Source organism: Paramormyrops kingsleyae, chromosome 2 (genome assembly GCF_048594095.1).
Source record: "Paramormyrops kingsleyae isolate MSU_618 chromosome 2, PKINGS_0.4, whole genome shotgun sequence".
NCBI classification, from domain to species: Eukaryota; Metazoa; Chordata; class Actinopteri; order Osteoglossiformes; family Mormyridae; genus Paramormyrops; species Paramormyrops kingsleyae.
The window spans coordinates 2,711,992-2,733,175 of record NC_132798.1 but is presented as its reverse complement, the minus strand read 5'-3'; the positions used below and the strand labels follow the sequence as shown (position 1 = coordinate 2,733,175).

Below are 21,184 nucleotides of genomic sequence, written 5' to 3'. Positions count from 1 at the left end.
TGTTGAAATTGATATATTTCATACAGAAAATGTACAACTTTGTGCATTTTCAATCATTGTCATCAAAATCACCAAAACCTTAGCCGTAGTTTACATCAGAAAATACTTATGAGTACACTGCTCTATTGACAAGGCGGCTAAGCTTTTTGACCATGTTGTTTGTGAACAATAACACAGGGACTTGTCTTTCTGGTGGCACTGACAAGTTCATTGACATACATATTTACTTTGAGGGATAAACTAAGGCTTTTGCAGGTGATCCATCATGTGGTGCTGTTTGTACGAATTGTTTCGAGAAATGCACTTCTGTTTTGCAAATGTTAAGAAGTAATACATGTCACACAAATTGTGTCCCATTTTCAAAACCAAACAGTGTTTAATTTAATCGCATCAAATAAATGGGACAGGTGAAAACGCTAATTCTCACAATTACCAAAGGATTTCAGTACACAACTACACTGACATGTTCATGGTACACATTTAAAAGAAAAAAAAAAAATCAGAACAAAAAAAATGAACATTCATATTTACAGTATTTAGGCTTCAATGGATTAACTACAATAAACAAGTTTATCTTGGCTAATGGCTGAATTCATGTTAAGAATGGTTAAACGTGTGTAAATCATCTTTGTGTCAAAAATGTGGAAGAGCGCATGTCAGTGGAAATACTTAGGGGGGAAATTGAATACTTGTGCGCTATGTAGTAGACAAAATATAGCGTTCGACGAGAGCAGTATGTCTGAATCCTCAGAACCCAGATGACATGCTACATTCTGTGAAATACCGAAATGTGCCACTGATGAATGCGACCCTATTCCACAAGGCCACTGAAGCAGTAAAGACCATAGCTTGCTCAAAAATTATCATCAAGAAGGTGGAGGAAGTGCTGTCTCTGTACGAATTAAAGTACAAAATGATTCCCAAATACAATAGTTCACTCAAAATTCACAAGAAATTATTATTATTATTATTATTATTATTATTATTGATAGTTTTTAACAGATTTTATCTCTCATGGTGGTCACACTATATCATTGGAAAATATACTGTAAGTAAGTTAATTTGCAAGATGGTGACCAAGGTGTGTCTGAGTACATGCATACCGTTCTCATTATTTGATTATTTGTATTGAAATTAAATCTTGTTTTACTTATGGCATTAAATGTATGCAGCATAAAAACTACAGAGATTAATATTATCCCAGGAGGAAATACTGTAATGTATTTAAAATGATAAGTCCATGTCAACCTACTTCCCTCTGTTGCATGGATTGTTGCTATGAGCATATTCAGGAATAACCTGACATACAGCTGAAGTGACCAATTTGAGCAACTATACTTAACTTGACTGTATCTCAGAGCACCTGGCATTTTGAAGGGAGATCTCAGTCCAGCTAAATAGACACTTCTCTATGAAACTCTAGAGTGTTATGTTTTTCTCCAGACTTGCAAAGTTAAACTCAGTAGTTTCTAATTGTCAGAGACATGCTAGCAAACAGGTGACACTGATTGTTTTTTATTTGAATGGTCTACATACTCCGGCAAGGCAGTAGGTGTTAGTCATGGTGCAAGCTGCTAATACTCACCGAACATCCCCCGGGTCATCAGTTACCAGCACATCAGTCTTGCAGCTAGCTATAGGATTGATTGACAGCTCTACTGGGGGCACAACAAAGCTTTTGCTTACTGGAAGCCACAGCCCTTGTCCAAGCCCATAGGTGGATCTAAACAAAAGACAAAGTGACACAGAGAGACTTACAGACTGGACAGAACGAGATATAGAGGATCTCACCAACTAGTGTAAATACTCAAAAGCATTACAAATCATGTGCAGTGGCACGTAAAGTCAACCAGCACCGAAGTGCTGTACTGGAGTTATTTTTGAGCTTGTGGCATCCGCGTTAGCTTTGACGAGTCTGGCCATTCTCCTCTGACCTCTCTCATTAACAAGACTTTCTCACCTTCTCACCCACAGAAATGCCACTGTCTGGACGTTTTTTGTTCATCACACCATTCTCTGCAAACTCTACACACCACAGTGTGTGAAAATACCAGACAGGTGTCTGTTTGCAGTGACGCTTGAACAATCACATCTGACCCCGACGAAACCACACCCAAAAATGCTTAGGTGATGAAACTGAACTTTTTGGCTTTGCTTTTCAGCCACATGATTTGCTGTATTGTATTGACTGTTCACGTTAACAAGCTGTTATACCTAAGAAATATACCTGCGAAGAGCATGTACCTCAAGATACATGATTTGGACCAAAAAGGTAGATGATCTGGACAAAACTTTTGAGATTCGTTTTCAAGAGAATTTCTGAGGGGTTTTTTTTCTGGAAGAGATTTGCTGCCGTCTTCAATCTCATCATGACAGTAAGTTCTGAACACCTGTGCTGCTTCAGAAACTTGGATGGTGTGAACAAGGGCACTTACAGAAACTCCCTCGAGTCCTTCTCAGAGTGTACCGAACAGAACCACTGTGACTGTCAGCGTGCAGCTACAATGCCTTTACTGTAGGTGGAATTTCAAATGTTCTTGTCAAGGGGAAAGGTCAGACCTGTCACAAAGGCTTGGCTGGGAAATCCCTTGAACACTCCTTCTGGCAATTCATTTTGTGAGGAACCTTCCTTTCAGAATTTTATTTGGAAAAAAAAACTATACCAGCGAAACTGCGGTCGCCCTTATAGAGACAGACGTCATATATTTAACATATACTGACAGTTAATCATTGTGCACACATATGAATAGAAAGACTGCTCACCGGAATATTTTTTCTGGAGCTTGCTCTCCTGTAACAAGGTCATAACCCTTTTCTAGGTTTGAATAGGGCCATGGACTGTAATGAAACAAAATATAAATATTAAAACAGCTATGCTATAAACTCCATATTTCCAGCATCATCTTCTGTAATTACCAGTACCATCCGCTTACTGTACATGCTTCCTGCATTAACAGTTTATATATCAGAAATCTGAGTATATTATGGGTTTCAAGTAATTATCCCCAGCCTGGAACAGAAATAGTTAAACGGCACTATGCATTACGCTTTTTTGCTATAAACTGACAGAACTTACCCTTCGTTGTGTCCCCAGTTGCTCCGAACACAGAGGTGTTTGTGTACCGGGTCAGGGGAGTATCCCTCATGACAGCTGCATTCACCTGCAAAACACAAAGTGACAAAGGGACTCATTTTTTCCCCCTTAACTGAATTAATGGCTGACAACGTCCAGGATGGCCAGTCCCATCCATCATGCGAGGAGTCCAGCTCAGTAATCACCCCACAAATCCCCCCACAAGCTGTTTGCTTTGACAGCAGCACATCATCTCTTTACACCCGACCTGACCGTAGCCTTATTTCCACCTCACTCCCCCTCTCATTTTTCATCTACCCCCACTCCAAACCATTCTCCAACATGTCCTTTTCATATGATTTGCCGTCAGGGGTAAAGATGCTGGTGGCTAAAGTTAAACCATATATTTTTGAAGATGTGTCTAACAGTAATATGGAAAGAGTAAAAATGACAGAATATCATAGGCATGTTCTTGCAATGCAACAGTCTCAAGTAGAGGGACGTCAGCATATTTTGGTGTATAGGAAAATGTTGCTGGGGTAACTGGTCTGCCCTTCTTGACTGTTCCCCATCAAAAACCGCAACTGGAAAATTAAATCGATGAGAAATCAACCATGTCAACTAGACAGTGTGACAGAAGACAGTGTGAACTGGGTGACTGGTCTGAGAACACTCATTACAGTATATTGCAGGACTAATTTCAGCCTTGCAGCCCTGATGAATACAGCTGCCATGCAGTTGCACACTTGCTAACATGTCTTCCTGCAGTGCGGAGCAGATGACAGCTTGGACTGTGCATCAAAACCTCTTTGGACTGCAGTTTCAAAATTGAACACAGTGTCTGCAGTTCAGCGCTTCTCCAGGTAATTTTTAAAGCATAATTCTGTAAATATGTATGTATTGCAACCAGGGTACTCACACAGCTATAAAAAGGGGCATGTTTGTAACAAAAATTACCATACTGACATGCAATCACAGAACATTTTACATTGTAGGCACGCATGTGCGCATAATTCTGACATAAAATCATTTAAACTTCATAATTCAGTGGCCGATTACTGAACCTCTTAAAATAGCTACACAAGGTCAGCTGAGTGAGTAGCAAACATGACCTGATGACCTTCAGGATGTGGGGTTTCATACTCACCCTGGTATGTGGGGAATTAGCATGTACTTCATATTCTATGTTATAGAGCCACTACGAAGTCTGTCCTTCAGCCTTGACAAATGTTATAGTGTTGACTTCATTAGTGTAATAATGCATTTGTAATGTCATTATACCACAAGATAGAGGTACATGTGTGTAGCAGGTAGGCTAATACAAAACAAGTTAATTGGTGTTTCTCAAAGGTATCCCAATTAAAGCTAAGTTGCAAAGCAACAGCATTTTGTTGAATGATATTGAAATTTGGAATGAAGGTGTCTAACAGCATTTTCTGAGCTTGGGATGCTATAATTAAAACACATATACTGGTTTTTCAAACCTTCCTTTCATGTTGTGCCAACTAAAAAATATGTCTAGCCAAATTGTTGCACTGACTTATTGAACTCTGCCTGTATTCAGAACATACTGTAGCAAAAGCACTTGTGTCATGATGCTTCATCCTATCAAAAAATATGAAAGAAATCTGCGATGTCGGAAGAAAAGAAACATCCCCTTTAAGTTCCTCCCAAAGCATTGTGGAAACATGAACCAGGAGGGGCTCATTTTCCTTGAAGTTGTATTAGAATCCAAACATGAACCTAATTCTGCCATAATCTCTCCTACAAAACCAAAACTGGCAAAAATATGCAAAAATGAAATAGACCTTCGTCGGATACAGTCAGTTTGCAGTTTGCAAGAAAATATAAAAAATTGTTATATACACAGTACCACTGGACCTTCACATGAAACAATATGGAGCCATATGGTGCCAGAAGTGTCACCAGTCTCCACTAGGTGAGATAGGTCAGATTAATATCCAGTTTAGGCATCAATATGGAGTTGGTCCCCCCATTTGCAGCTATAGCAGCTGGCACTCTTCTGGGAAGGTTTTCCATAAGATTCTGAGGGAATTTTTGCCCATTCATCCAGAAGAGCATTTTTGATGCCAGGCACTGATGCTGGACCCAAACGCCTAGCTCGCAATCTCTGTTCTAGTTAATCCCAAAGGTGTTTGATGGAGTTGAGGTCAAGGCTCTGTGCGGGCCAGTCAAGTTCTTCTACACCAGACTCACTCAACCATATTTTTATGGACCTTGTTTTGTGCACTGGGGCACAGTCATGCTGGAACAGAGAAGGGCCTTCCCCAAACTGTTCCCAAAAAGTTGGAAGCGCAGAATTGTCAAACATGTCTTGGAATGCTGAAGCATTAAGAGTTCCCCTCACTGGAACTAAGGGGCCTAAACCAACCCCTGAAAAACAACCCCATACCATTATCCCTCCTCCACCAAACTTTAGAGTTGGCACAATGCAGTCAGGCAGGTTCTCCTGGCATCCGCCAAACCCAGACTCGTCCATCAGACTGCCGGACAGAGAAGCGTGAATCTTCGCTCCACTGAACACATCTCCACTGCTTCAGAATCCAGTGACAGTGTGCTTTACACCACTCCATTCAACACTTAGCATTGTGCTTGGTGATGTGAGGCTTGCATGCAGCGGCTCGGCCATGGAAGCTCCCAGCAAACAGTTTTTGTACTGCGGTTAATGCCAGAGTAAGTTTGGAACTCTGCAGTGGTCTGCCATTTTGTGGCTGAGTTTCTGTTGTTCCTAAATGTTTCCACTCTGCAATAATGTCACTTAGAGTTGACCGGGGAATATCTATTAGGGAAGAAATTTCACAGACTGACTTATTGCAAAGGTGGCATCCTACAGTATGACAGCACTACGCTTGAATTCACTGAGCTCTTCAGCTTCTCCCATTTTTTCACAAATATGTGTAAATCTGACTGCATGGCTAGGCGCTTGACTTTATACAGCTGTAGCAATGGGTCTGAATGAAGCACCTGAATTCAATGACTAAGATGTGCCCCAATACTCCATATAGTGTATGTTATATGCTATATGTTAATGCTGCTGTAACAAGAGATTTTCCCTCTAAGGGATTCATAAAGTACTCTTACTCTCTCTCTCTCTCTCTCTGTATTTTAACAACATAATTTGCTAAACCATTACCATTTCAAGCATATTTACTCCAACTAATAAAAAAGTCTTAGCAGTACATGCACAGCAAATTTCATAGGTGAGAAAGTTACCCAAAAGGAATGTCTTCTCTGAAAAGCAGATCCTGAATTACAAATGCATAGTGAGGTTCTACGACCTGCAGCGAAAGGTGCTCACATCTGAGTTGCTGCCATTTCATCAACACTCACCTTCCCAAAAACTACAGCACCTATCTGTAGCTCTGTGCCATTCTCCCTGTTCGTGTCCCCTGCTTTCTAAGACATTCTTCCCCTCAGTATTACAAGGAGGAAAAGGCTTTATTTCACCCTGGTATGAATGAGAAAGTCTTCATAGCTCTAAAACCTGAAAGGGATTAGCAGCTTCACTGAAGGAAGACGTGTACCATAAGGGTTTACGTATACCACGAGGGTTTCTGCTCCTGAAACTGAGGCACAGAAGGAACAGTGTGAACTCAATAGGGAGAATATTGGGGGGGGGGGGGATTGTTGCCCGACTTCTTTGTCTCCTTATTTCTCTGTTTCTCTTTGCATATATATCCTATAAACTGTGACAGACACTTTAGACAGTTACAGTGCAGAAGATCTGAGCTCAGCAGCTCTACCTGATTTCAATCAATATCTACAATCTGTGCTCAAAACCTGCTAATGGCTCTTTTACTGTGGAGCTTTCTGAGGAATGACTGACAGGATGTGGCATAAACACAGGCCCTGGGCTTCTATAAATTATGTACGTTACATTTAATTTATTTAGCAGATTCTTTTATCCAAAGTGACATGCATTTTTTAAAAGCAGTCCCTGAAGCAGCGGAGGTTAGGGGCCAAAGGCTGAGGTAACTCTGTCAAACTGGGGATTTGAAACGGCGAACTTCCAATTACAGGTACAGCATCGAAACCCATTGAGCCACGCATCTCAATTTTCAGTTCTCAACAATAGAAAAAAGAGATGTTTAACAATATAAACAAACATGAAAACCTGCATAAAAGTGGGGTCTATATCACAAAGCAAAAACTGTTAGTTTGCTAGATAACTTGTCAGAATTAAGCTACTCCAGTTTAAATGGACTTTATCTTTACATTTATCCCAAATCTGATAAGTTGTCTTGTCAACCCAAAAATCTTGCTTCATTATACAGGCAGGAAATGTAAAAAAGCCAAATCTCACTCAGTAATTGTTAGCTGTCCTTTAATAGTATGTCATCACATATTACTCTAGGCTTCTTGTTAGTTGACATTTCTATACTTTAAAAATAAACTTTAGAATAAATACAATGCATAGAAATTTTGGCTGATGGTAACTTTTTTTTTGCTTTGTGAATGATTTCATAATTTATCTCGGTTGTGGTAAATTGCATCTAGTATTTAATATAGAAATGTAGAGTGCACACGACTACTGTAACAGTACCTGTGAAGATTGAGAATAACATTACCAAAAGAAATGAACAACTCTTTAGGGGTGTATATGAAAGCACAAAGTTTTCTGTAAGATAGTAATTATCCCATCTAGTTCCTAATTGTTGTCTTCCTATTGGCCGTGCTTAACTGATATCGTAACAGATTGCTTGAGCAAACTGTTTTGCCTCATCAGCAACTCACAAGCTCCTCCAGGTGCATTTCCTGTGTATGGATTGATGTGTGTGATGCTCATTTTGTATTAGTTGTTATCTGAAGCAGTAGCTATCAAACTCACTTAACAGATTTTGTAAATAAAGAAATCCGTGCCACTCCCCCCCCCCCCCCCCCCCTCACACATCTACAACATGCGTACAAATAAGAGGTACATAAGAGCGCTCAATGACGGAAAACGGCTGTGTCAGAGGACAGTTTACGATGGCACAGCAAGTCCAGACGACTGGCTGAGAAGGCAGAATCAGCATCAGAGGAGCACAGAGAGAGCATACAACAGCAAGCCTTTCAGGAAACACGCCACCCGCATTTTTAATAAGAAACAATGGGGTTTCAGTACCTGCAGCGCTTGACCTCCTAATTTTAGAACAATGACATCAAAGTCATGAAAAATGCTTTATATTAATACCGTGTACAGCACACTTTTTATGTGCTTGTTAAAAATCCAGACCAATGACATGTCAGCCATTTGTTGTGAGGAACACTTAGAGGTACGGCACCTATAGATTCTTGATAAGGTTTATTAAGTATTGGTTATATGAAACATTGTATTCTCTGGTCATTTGAAACAACGCTGAATATAAATTACTTAATATTCAAAATTAAGAATACATTACAGAAAATAAACACATAACATTTAAAAAAACTGGAGTTATAATTGATATACAGTATTTCTATTTTCTAAGTCATTTTGTATGCATAGTACATGTGTACTGAAAATACTGTTGCAGCCACTCTTTGTGTATGTACGTGTTTTTGTGCTGAAACACACCTGAGTCGGGGTCACAGAGCTGCTCACACGGGGTGGTGGTCCTCTGTCCGCAGTAGTCCCTCACCCACTGGCTGCTGGAGTTGGTTTGGTAGTAGAGGACCAGCTTGGCAGGATTCAGCCAGTCCGACACATCAAGGTAACTCCCCATGCTCACCACAAAAATGCTCCCTACCTCCAACAAAGGGGACAACAATTCAAATCAGGATCAATAAGGATTGCATTTTCATTTGAACTCACATTCTAAATTGTTGATAATAAAAAGCACAGAAATCATAGTCAGCAGCCATTATTCTCGCACAAAGGAACTTGTATATGTACAGCCACCGGTATGTAAGTGTAGTCATCAGATTAAAAATTTCACAGTCTTGTGTAAGTCCTTATCTTAAAGTGACCTCCTTTAATTCAACATCCATTTAATGTTCAAAGAATTATATTTAACACACATGATACATCATAGACTTTTTCCACCACTTGGATGCAATGAATATAAACCAGTCTGGTTAACTGAGTGCATAGATCTAAAATTAAAATCATTTGGAAAACGATATGTCACGGCCCAGGACGCATCTGCATCATTGATGATGTCAGCAAAACGACAAATCATATTTTTTCTGATCATTTCCAGCTATCTGGGACCCTTTTCACTTAAGTATGTTCAGTTTCTCCACAACAAATCAGTCCACATTTAAGAATGCAGCCTAAATCACGGACTAAGAATTCAACAATTCATTGTTTTTGCATATGAGAAACATAAATATACAAGAAGTTACTTTTGCAGATGGGAACACATTATCAAATTTAGCATTTTGATTCAACCCTGCTACAGTAACTATCAACCTGTTTTATTAATAATACTGCAAGTTTTGTGTTATAAAAGCATTTTGCCCTTGTAAACATGAATGGCTAAATGGCCTGTTTACCAAATATCCGCTGCCTACGTGAACGAGAAGAGAAAGGTGGGAGAGAGGGGGCCTCACCGTCAGCAACGAAGTGCTCTGGGACGTGCAGGATCACCTTCACCGTGAGGGGGCAGGACAGCTGGCTGCTGTACACCACAGCTGAGATGCACATGCTGATGGTGAGCAATGTCAGAGTGGCCTTGTTCACTGGGCTGCGCACAGCACCTGGATCAAGCACAGGCCGTGACGATATGCATGATGGGTACATTCACCCACAGCACCTTAAAACTGTTTTGCTATGTCATGGCATCAAAACTATGTATTCACTGACTCATGGTGTCTGAAATTTTTCAATAAATTGTTACAAAAATCGCAACCTTATAAATTTTCCGGTTGCCTTACATGTACATTAAGTTAGACTTGATTAATCACCAAGAGAAATAAATCTAGGCATGCAGGTGATTGATTAAATACCAGTTTAGAATTTGAATTTGACAAGACATTCAGTTTTATTGTACTCTTATCTTTCTACGCCATAGTCGTTTATCTTAATAACGGCTAGAGATGTCTGAATCTATATATCCTTACGGCACCTTCCTTGACTAACACGCAGAACAATCTTTATGGGACGAACTTAATAAAGGTTATCACAGGGGTGTAACAGTGACATCAGCAACTACCGCACTTTTATTTAAAAGCAATATTTCACAGTTATGTCAACCTTTACCTGTGTGCTAAAAGACTCCGGGAAAATAAGACAAAAGGGAACATAAATCAATAGAAAAAAAGTTAAAGACAATGTCACTACTGCATCTGGAATCCAGTTTACATTGGAAGAGGGAGACAGCTTAGCGGCCAAAAACAATAAGAAACTAAAGCAACAGAAAAACGCCTATTTTTTATTCTATCACATAATATTTTAATTTGCTCAGTCCTTATCAATTGTAAACTTCAAGGATCTTTGAATGATCATTTGGGGAAAAATCAAGTTTACAAATGAAATCCAGAAGGTGAGGTGAATGGCACTTTACATAACATCACACTATTTGTTTATATTTGTTTGTTTCAGTATTAGATTATTTAACCCCTGGGAGTCTGAAGGTGTTTTGGAGCCCTGAAGAGATTCTGACATGTCCTGACATTTGTGTATTTTTCAGTTACTTATAAACTGTATGTGGTATGGCTTAATTGATAAAGTTATAAATGAATTTTAAAAATGCAAAGATTTTGTAAGAACTACATTAAATTCAGGGCTGCCACCTTAAGACATATTGTGCCCAAGATTATATCCTCTGTTGCGATGTACTTTACCATCTGGGAAATGTGAAGACACGTGCAGACTAACCATAAAATCCTAATCATCTCGCCAGGCATGGCATAGTGAGTGTGTAGATAGTGTGTAGATAGTGTGTAGATAGTGTGTAGATAGCTAATAATGGTGACTTGCAAAACAACCGCAAAGATGCATATGCATGTTGCTTATTGCTTTGCATTTTATTCCTGTACAGATAAATTTTAAATATGCTGAAGTGTGACATTAATAACAACAGTGATAAAATATGAATAGACTTCTCTATGAAATCTTAGAAAATAGTAACAGACCTCTCCATCCATCCATCCAGCATAGATTTATCCATCCATCCATCCATCCATCCAACTATTTTTTCTGGTCATGGACGCAGGGTGGGCTTGAAACTCCCCGGGCGCTGAATTAGCTGCCCCCTGCTATGTCATGAAAGTCACATATGGGTCAAATGCAGAGGACACATTTCGTTGTTGCACACTGTGTGCTGTGGTGTGTCGACAATGACAAATAATCACAAATAAAAATAAAAAATAAACTGGTTCATTCATGATTGTTGTCCAGACTGACAGACAGACACTTTTGGTAAATCTATGGAAAACCAACTTGTATCTGTATGGAGACCTTATTGCAAAAGAATTAAAGGAGAACAATTGGGGAGCTTTTCCATCCTTCCGTTTTACTTTTTTTATATTTTTGTTTCTACTGCTTTTTATTTCGTTTCTCACTGTTCACTGTCTGTATTTTTTGTTTCAGCATTTGTAAGTCCCACCCCAAAGTACCGAAGTACCAAAGAAGTACCCCAGCTGGTTTGGCACTTTCGGTACTGGAATTTTCGGTACTGGTACTCGACTGGAAGTCAATGGAAAAGCGAAAGTACCAAAAGTACCGTACTTTGTGCAATGGAAAAGCGCCCTTGGTTGCAGAGTTACACCGACAAGCTAAATTCCTGAACACACACACACACACACACACACTGCCCATTTTAGAGCATTAAAGTGACACGTCAAAAGCGGCTCTCAGTTCTGAGCTGAGTCATGTGGAAATGCCTTGTGGTGTTACACCAGATAGCTGGTGTCAAAACAATATCCATTTGCATTGTTTTACACTGACACACTGACTGATATTTATATTATCATTTCTAACATTGTTTACGGACCTCAAGATTTGACATGGCTGTAAAATCATGTTTCACCTTCACCTATAGTTTAAAAGGTGTAGATTGTTTGGAAAGGTAGAAAAAATAAAAAAGCAAAATCCACTAATTATACAGATGCCTACCTTGATTAAAAACACATTACATACTGTTGTTGCAATTGCAGGAACTTCTGCAGCATGTACCTAAGAAGTAGGTAAGTAAGCCTAGTGATTCTGCAGTATTCTTCTTATGATATTTCTGCACACAATTAGATTTGTTGCATTAAACAACACTCTGTTGCTACCTCCTCTCAAAAGGACGGCTTTGCAAACATTGCAGGTGGCAGCTGGGCTACTTTGAGTTTCCAGTTTAATGGATTTTCACACGGCTGACATGTTAATAGTTTGGAGTTTCAGGCCATGCGCCTCAGGCTCACTGTACTGTGTGACACAAACGTGCAATTTGCACGACTAGCGAAAAGTGGGGATGTGGCAAATACATCAGGCTTTGGATTGGGCAGCGAAAGTCCACGCAGATCTATTTAAAAATGCTGGATCGGCCCCAATTCTAATCTTTCATACTGGCTCAGGACATTACTGCTAATAAATATTCCCTCCAAAATTCTGTTAGCCTTATTCATTAAAACTTTGTGTAACGCATGATTTCAGTTCATCAATTCGAATAACCTCCATTTTTGAGACAACTAATAAATTATATAGGGTGTCTCTGTGCGGACTGCTGTCGCTTCACACTTCCAGGGTTGCAAGTTCACATCCATTGGGGAATGTGGATTTTAGGTGGTCTCCTTTCCGTAGGCAGCAGGAGAGAGATGTGCAATTTGGCTAACTTTAATCGGAGAATATCTCAGAGTGGGAGTGTGTGTCTTGCGATGAGGTGGCACGGGACTGGCTCCAGGCCAAAGTGTTTGATGGATGGATAGAATGAATTGTATAATCTCTGCAACTAACGTGTGTGTCTAAGCCGTGCCAAACGAAATAGCTTTTTTTTTGTCACTGAATCATCAAATTTTTTGATACATTGGTTCATCTCAGGCACATCAGATTTAAATGCAAAATCTTCTGAATTTTAATCTTTTAATCTTGGACAAATTTTTTCTAACTGTTAATAACTGCATAAATAGTTTAATTCTCTGTTATGTATTCTAAGAAGATGTATACAAAAGAACAATCTACAGTGTTTTTCTTGATACCTGCATAAAATGTGAAACTCATCTCGACTATAATTAAAGGCTGGCTAGTGTCACAATGCTGCCCACACATTTGCTTTTTGCGGAAAGGTGAGGGATTTTTTTGCCGATTAATAAGCTTGATGACCGGATGGCCCCTCTTTTCTGCTGGCGTAGCCGAGAAATTTGGCCAGAGGGCTGAAATTAACACCCTTACTGAACTTGGGACCTTGACTTGAAGTCTGATCTAAGGTAGAGCAGTCCCTACAGAACCCTGTCCCCTTTGCTGCATTGGAACAGTTATTTTAACTTGGTCTCCAGGAAACAAGACCCTATACTGACTTGCCAGCATCTCTTCCAGAGACAACTGGCCTTCCATGCAGCTGCTGATGAAGCCAAAACTCTGCTAAGACTCAGATGTTTGGCAGGCAAGTGTGACAGTGTGAATGGCTGCTCAGAGGTAGAGCCAAACACCAGCAGCCAATCAAACGTCACAGTGAAACACAAAGAAAAGTACATCTACATATTCTCTAATACTGAAGGAGGGATAAGATGGAAACATTTTTATATTGTGCCATTTCTTTTAACTGGGCGTTAATTAAGATGGCAACCAAATTTCTGACTTAGAAAAACTGTCTGAAACTCAATGGACTATATACTACAGTATTTGTAGAAAGTCATTTATTTATGGGGTAATAAACATATGAGGCAGAGGCTTCTTTACTTAATGCTTAGTGTTGTCGTTTTGTGTTCATTTAAAAATATAATACTTTTAACTGGCAATGAAGGAGTCATAAATGATGAAGGATTACTTGCATTTATAAGGTTAATAAATTATCATTGTATCCTTCACCACTGAAGCCATATACTGCTTTCCTACAGGCTTGTAAATAAAAAAACATACAGTTTTATTGATCTGAGAAGTCAGAAAAGCTGAACACACAGTACAGTACAGTACAGTACAGTATCCCTTACTACCTTAATACATTGTCAAGAATCACAGCAGCCGGCGTGGATTTGGGAATAGGCACATGTTCTTAGGAATACCGTGGGAGTACCGGCGTGTTCTGTGTGGCGGTTTGGGGCTGATTCACTCCCTACCAACATCGAAGCCAAATCCATGCTCTTGCAGTAAGCAGATAGCACCTGTGGTTAAAGCTACCAGACAGCTGGTCATCACAAAACCCAATGAGTAAGTAAAAGTTAAACCAAACAAGGGATGCTTTGAAAAGCCAACATGCAGCTTCTTATTCACTCAATATGCCACAGAAAGTCCCACTAAGAGGTCATACGACGCAGGCCAGCAGAACTCATGTCAGTATTTTTAAATTAACTTCATAGGGTCCATGCTAAAGGAAAAATGACCTAGACCCATTCAGCCAGCATTTGTGCTTATACTGACTTATACAGTACTGATGCAAGTCTTGACAGTTGTTGGAAATGATGATGTCCTTACGCACTCTTGTGGTTGGCTTTACCTTTGCTGCGACGGCGCCCCCTTTGGTGTGCTGTGTAGAACTTCATTTGTGCTTCATCATCTGCTTCTGATCCCGAGTCCTCTGGCTGCCCGAAAACAGGTCCTCCTTGAGAAAAGAGGATTTAGAGAAAAAAACATATCTGTCACATAAAACACACAGAATTAAACTCATAAAGAACAAATGAAAAAAATGCAATAAAAAATCATTCCATAACCTAGACTATAATATGACTCTTCCACTTCAATTTTCCCACTTAGAACATGACTAACTATATTAAGTCTAGTGCATTTCTGTCAGCATTTTCAAAGTAATAGCATAAATTTTTTAAGATATATGAGGTGTATGGGAACTTAAACAAGAGCCAGCCACAAAAATTTAACAACTGCTGAGGCTTCAGAACCCAGACTTTTTATATTGCAATTGAATAAAACATTTTGGAGGCATTTCTGTATGTAAAACCAAAAAAGCTAAGATGAGAACTGTAACAACACCTTACGTAATAACACCACATCATCTAATAACTCAACAACATGTAACTAAGTTTCACTTCATTATGTAATAACCTGCTGTACATATTCTGTTATTCGTTGAATAATAAAATCAGTGGTATCTCGGCTCACAAACTTAATTCGTTCGTGACCCGAAAAGTTTGCGACTTGAATCAATTTTTCCAATTTAAAATAATGTAAATACAAACAATTCGTTCAAAACTCAGAAACACTTATTTTTTTAATTGTTTATGTTTTTCTGTGACCAAGAATATAGACTTAAATTAAAATAACCTTAATTATACACAAATAACGCTAAATTAAATAAAACTGTACAACTCAGCATACACATGTTGGCAGGCTTGTCGCTCAAAAGACGCCGAAACAAGGAAAAGAACCACAAAACATCCCCCCAAAGAAACTAAAAAAGGAACATTGAAAGACTAACAGTCAAAAACAATACAGCAATTTTGAAAATGTGATTTTTTTTATTATGCTGTACATTATTTTCATATGTCTAAAATTTATATGTAAATTTCGTGATGCGACGCGTTGTATGGCGATGAACTTCTTTGTACTGTAAACAAACAATATGCAGTTGCCACTATGTGTGAATGAAGAATATAACACTTAAATAGGAGTTACTTAATTCATGTTATTAATTTTATGTATAGATATGTGACTATTAAAAACCATCACAAACATGTTTATCAATCACTGAAAGGTACCGCTATAACAGAACGTTAATTCTTTCTCAATTTTTTTTTCTTTTTTCAGGTATTTGACCTCTGACGAGATATAGTAAAGACATACATCTTCAACAAGTTTTTTATACATTCCACAGCCGTTCTTGGGCATAATGTACACTTCTTTGTGTTTCGGGTGGTTATTTGGGGTGCTTTTGGGGGATGTTTGTGTGTTCGCAGCCTGAAACATGGTTCGCAAACCGGTACAAAATTTTTTCGAACATCTGGTTCGTAACCCAATTTGTTCATGAACAGGACTGTTCGTGGGTTGAGGTACCACTGTACTTTGCAGAGCTAAAACAATTCTTTTAGTGGTTGTAGTACATATACAGTTTTACAGACATGTGAAAAATTAGGACACTCCATTAAATATTTAGTTCTTTATTAAGAAATATCAACATATCACTATTAAATCTTCTTTCAAAGTATATCTGTAGATAAAGGTGATGTAATTGCATCATCTATAGTATGCAAAAACAATGAACAAATTCAATTATTTACAAAAAGAAATTAACTAGGATGCTAATTTAATATTTAAAATTCCTCGAATTAGATTCAGGTGGCACCATATCAGGTGAAAATGATTAGATCATCGTTACAGAGCTTTTTGGTGGAGCCTGTCTTATTTAAACCACAGATATTTAGTTTGGTTTGTTCTTGATTGTTGAAATGAGTGGTATCACCATGGTGAGATCCAAAGAGCTCTCCGAAGCCTTCAGAGAGAAGCTTGTAGTGAGTCTGGGAAGGATATAAAAAGATCTCAAGAGAGTTTGGAATCAGCCATTCCACTGTCTGGATAATAATTTACAAGTGAAGAACATTTAAAACTAGCAAGTTCAGCCTAAGAGCAGACTGCAAGATGCTGAAAGAAGTCTCCAAAAATCCTAAAATGTTATCATGGGTCATGAAGGAAGCTCTTGCCACAGTTGATGTCAAGGTACATGCATCTACCATCAGAAAGTTTGGTTTATATGGGAGCTGTGCAAGGAGGAAACCCTTGCCATCAAAAAAACATCTGGGTGACACTGACGTTTGCCAGAGGCAACATAGACAAAGATCCGCACTTTTGGAACAACGTGCATTGGACAGATGAATCTGAAATTGAATCAGTTGGGTGGAGTAACAGAGGACATTTCTGGCGTAAACCAAAGACAGCTTTTGAGGAAAAGAACCTCATGCCAGCTGTGAAGCATGGGGGTGGAAATGTCATGGTTTGGGGCTGCTTTGCTGCAGCAGAACCTGGCCAGCTCACCATCATAGAATCCACTATGAATTCTTCATCATATCAGAGGGTGCTTGAGGACGATGTGAAAACATCTGTCCAGAAGTTGAACCTGAAGTGGTGTTGGACCATGACAATGACAATGACCCAAAGCATTCCAGTAAATCTGCCAAGGAATGGCTTACAAGAAATAAATAGAAAGTTCTGGAATGGTCAAGTCAAAGCCCGGATCTGAATCCCATTGTGATACTGTCGGGTGATTTGTAGCGGAAGTGCATGCAAACACCCTTCAAACATCACAGAGCTTAAGGAATTGTGCAATGGAAAGTGGGGAAAACTTTCTGCCAGTCGATGTCAGAGATTGATAGATGGTTATAGGAAACGTCTCATTGAGGTTATTTCAGTCAAAGGGGGAAATACTAGCTATTACAGTACAGGGTCTCCAAACTTTTTCCTGAGTAGGAATTGGCATCTTAGTTTCTTGTTTTTGCATAGCTAATGCAATTTTGCATCACCTGGTATCTACAGATATAAGTTGAAAGAAGATTTAATATTGATATTTTGATATTTCTTAATAAAGAATGAAATATTTAATGGGCTGTCCTAATTTTTTTCATAACTGTATACATACACACACACACACACATTTTCATACCTGTAATACAAAAATTACTAAATGTGTAAAAATTTTATATTGGTGATATTAACAATATTACTACTACAGAAATAACTATCTTAAATAAGGCAATATTTAGATGCAAATATATGTACGGTCAAGTATCCCTTACAGACACAGACAAGCCTATTTCGATTAAGCTCCTCTGAGAGTTTCGATTTTTATCACGTACAATTAAAGGAGACCTCCATGCTGATGAGGGCCGTAATTGTTCAATTGTGAATGTGCTTCGAAAGTAAATGATCACTCTATCTATTTACACAGAAGAGGGGTTGTTTATCTGATTAGGAGGAAAGCATGGTCCATCTAGAGATCAAGCCTCCTGTGAGCAAAAATGTTATCTGACACCTGGCTCTCTAAAGCTACTCTCTGTCTGTTAATGTTTAAATTACTTAATTTTGTAGGCTTTATTGTATTGGCATTTTCTTTAAATGTCTTTATGACGGCCCGCATAATCCGAAGCCATGTAGATTTTATGTACTTTTGGGTTTTTACACAGATGGATCTACACAGACATAAACTGCGGGTGTTTAAGGGTCATGGAGCCATCAGTATCCAGCAGCTTCCGCAGAGAAATGGCTCTTGAAACACAAGTAAGACGCAGTTCAAAGGTCCAAAACTAATAGTTATGAAACATGAACAGGAAATTGACAAATATTGTATCTGTAGCAAGATTTTTTTTTTTATAGTATAATAAATGTTATATTTGTTTTTTAGAGTCTTGGGAACTTTTGATAGATATTTTGATCTGGTTGATGTAGCAATGCAGCTCGGTTTATCGAGCCTGCTGTGAGCGGCCTAAAGTCAGGGTGAGGTCAGGGTATATAACACAGATCAGGTTTTTTAAAATAGCTAAACCATTAAGCTGTGAAAAACATTCAGAGATTTTGATCAGTGTTGCATGTATAGGGACAGATACTTTTTTCCAAACCTTAGGTAGGTGGGAATGCATCTATCACCAAATCTAAACAGTCGTTAATTCTAAATATGTAAATGATAAATATGTAAATGATAAATTATAAATAAATACTAATAATGTCCTCGCAATGGGGAAAGTTTGCGCTATAGTGTATGCTTCTGTTACACCATAATTAAATGCTATCATCCACCTATTATAACTGCTTATCCAGTGCACAGAGACTGGAGGCTGTCCCAGGAAGCAAGGTAGGGGAGAATCTGGATGGGATGGCAACCTGTTATAGAGCATGCACACAATCATCAACATGCATCTGTGAACACAATCATCAACATTCATCTGTGCACACAATCATCAACATTCATCTGTGCACACAATCATCAACATTCATCTGTGCACACAATCATCAACATTCATTTGTGCGCAAAATTAAGAGTCACTAAAGAAACCAGACGCCTTCCAAATAAGGAGTGCACATGCAAACTGGACACACATAGTGCCAGGACTGGGAAGCAAAGCCACAGCCCAGGAGGTGTGAAGCCACTGCGTACTGAACAGGTTTTCATGACTTTAGAGCACTTAAGGTCTCAGCCGAAGAAAATCATTTTGAAGGCAAATGTGAGAGCACCATGAATATGACCTGAATGGGATTGCCATCAAAATCAGGATTCTCTTATTCAGTACCATTTCATCAAACTTCAATGCTGGCTGTATGTTCTGGACAAAGATATATGCTTGTACAGACATGGCTATTTACTTGGGGAGTAGAGAGGTTACGCTCATCTGGTTATGAATATCAATGTCCTTACTCAATCGGATAACCACCGCTGTGATAATATCAGTTACTTGTGACCTAGCCCTGGTGCTGCATGTCATGATGTGCTGCATAACAGCCTTACACAGAATGTCTGTCAAAGCTCTTCTCAGCAACCCAAAGACCGCAATGCCAACAACCCTGACTACTGACCCAAAACCAAGGTGCTTTTTATTTTATGAGAAAGAGCTGTGGAAGTTTACATGATGCTGCTCTTTAAAAAAATTAAATAAATAAAAGATGAAGTATGAATTCAGTTCACGGCATATCACACAGACACATGGCAGACTCTAATGGAGACTCGCCATACTCAGCCTGCACAGGCTATCATTTGATAGAATTCTCTGCACCCACTGCATCCCTCTAATAGTCCAGGCATCCATCTAGGTTGCTAAAGTTAAGCATCATTTCCCCATAATAGCAGGAGGTGTAATAACATGAAGACAGTCATTAAGGAATAACTGCTGTGTGTCGCACGTTTTCTTCATACGTATGGCATTTGAATCAATATCGTTAATTGGAAAAAGAACACTTTAAATAAATTTTATTCGCTGCATTCTTCTATTACTTCTCTTATTTGTACAGGGGTTTCAAGGTTGAACCCTGTGGTCCTTTGCACTTTGCTTTAAATTCATACTGCGGCTGCACAGTAGTAAATTAGCATTTAAGAACAATCACATCTCAATAACAGAACATCTACTTTACAAAACGACAATATTAGAGAGATATTATCCATATAAAATGATAAACAAAACTGAGCAGCGCCGCCTCTTATGATTTCCTGTATTTATACGGATGGTACTTTACGATTCCGAGAGCGGTTTTTAGTTTCGCTCAGATTTGCCAGCGCATGTGTCGCTTTGCCTTTCAGAAACAGGCCTCGCTCTGCCCTGGTATCCATTTATCTAGATATTTCTCCCCTGCTGTAAGCAACATCCCAGTTAAACTCTCAGTCTGACCAGCTATGCATAGGGGTGTCTAATGACAGTCCAAGCCACGTGTCACCTGTCCGTAAACGCACACAGTGTTCCTGCCAGAAACTGGGACTGTGATGAAGGTTTTCTCTGTGATTTGATATGCTGGGGCGATACGGTGGCGCAGTGGTTAGTACTGCTGCTTCATACCTCAGGCACCTGGCTCCATGTGTGTGCAGTTTGCATGTTCTCCCCGTGTCGTCATGGGGTATTCCGGTATCCCACCACAGTCCAAAAAAATGCTGAGGTTAATTCAAGTTACCAAATTGCCTGTAGGTGTGAATGTGTGAGTGAATGGTGTGTGAGTGTGTCCTGTGATGGGCTGGCACCGCGCCCTGGGTAGTTCCCTGCCTTGCGCCCGTAGCTTGTAGGATAGGCTCCGGACTCCATCAACCCAACCATGAACAGGACAAGCGGGTACAGAAAATGGATGGATGGATGGAACATGCTGTTTCTTTCTAAGGGGTTCAGCGGCAACCAAGCCTGCTTGTGTCACTGTATTAATTCTACGTACATTTAAAGTACAAAGACATATTGCACATATCACAACAAAAAACTACACATTTAAAAACCTGCTATCTCTGGTTAATATGGTGTCAGGTAGAAGCTGGTTGCCCTTATGCTGCAAATTCTGAATTGTGGAGAAGCCATCGTGCCATACCACCAAATAACAGGCATTTCCCTCCAAAATTCATAACCACCTGCTGTTATTCC

The 21,184-nt window shown here is 39.2% G+C and overlaps 1 protein-coding gene across 8 annotated transcripts in view; it reads right to left on the bottom strand.

Moving 5' to 3' along the window:
* LOC111842706 (astrotactin-2-like) overlaps positions 1–21,184 on the bottom strand; it is a 226,399-nt gene that overhangs the window by 108,862 nt on the left and 96,353 nt on the right. For all 8 annotated transcript variants that reach the window (XR_011984366.1, XR_011984368.1, XR_002837973.2 and 5 more), the window contains 6 exons: positions 14,635–14,739; positions 9,608–9,754; positions 8,631–8,798; positions 3,077–3,161; positions 2,764–2,838; positions 1,586–1,723 (listed from right to left, as the gene is read on the bottom strand). Coding sequence is in view for 3 of the 8 variants with exons in the window: in XM_023809608.2 (XP_023665376.1) it covers positions 1,586–1,723; positions 2,764–2,838; positions 3,077–3,161; positions 8,631–8,798; positions 9,608–9,754; positions 14,635–14,739 (718 nt within the window). In the remaining 5 variants the exon portion in view is untranslated. The remainder of the gene's footprint in view (positions 1–1,585; positions 1,724–2,763; positions 2,839–3,076; positions 3,162–8,630; positions 8,799–9,607; positions 9,755–14,634; positions 14,740–21,184) is intronic.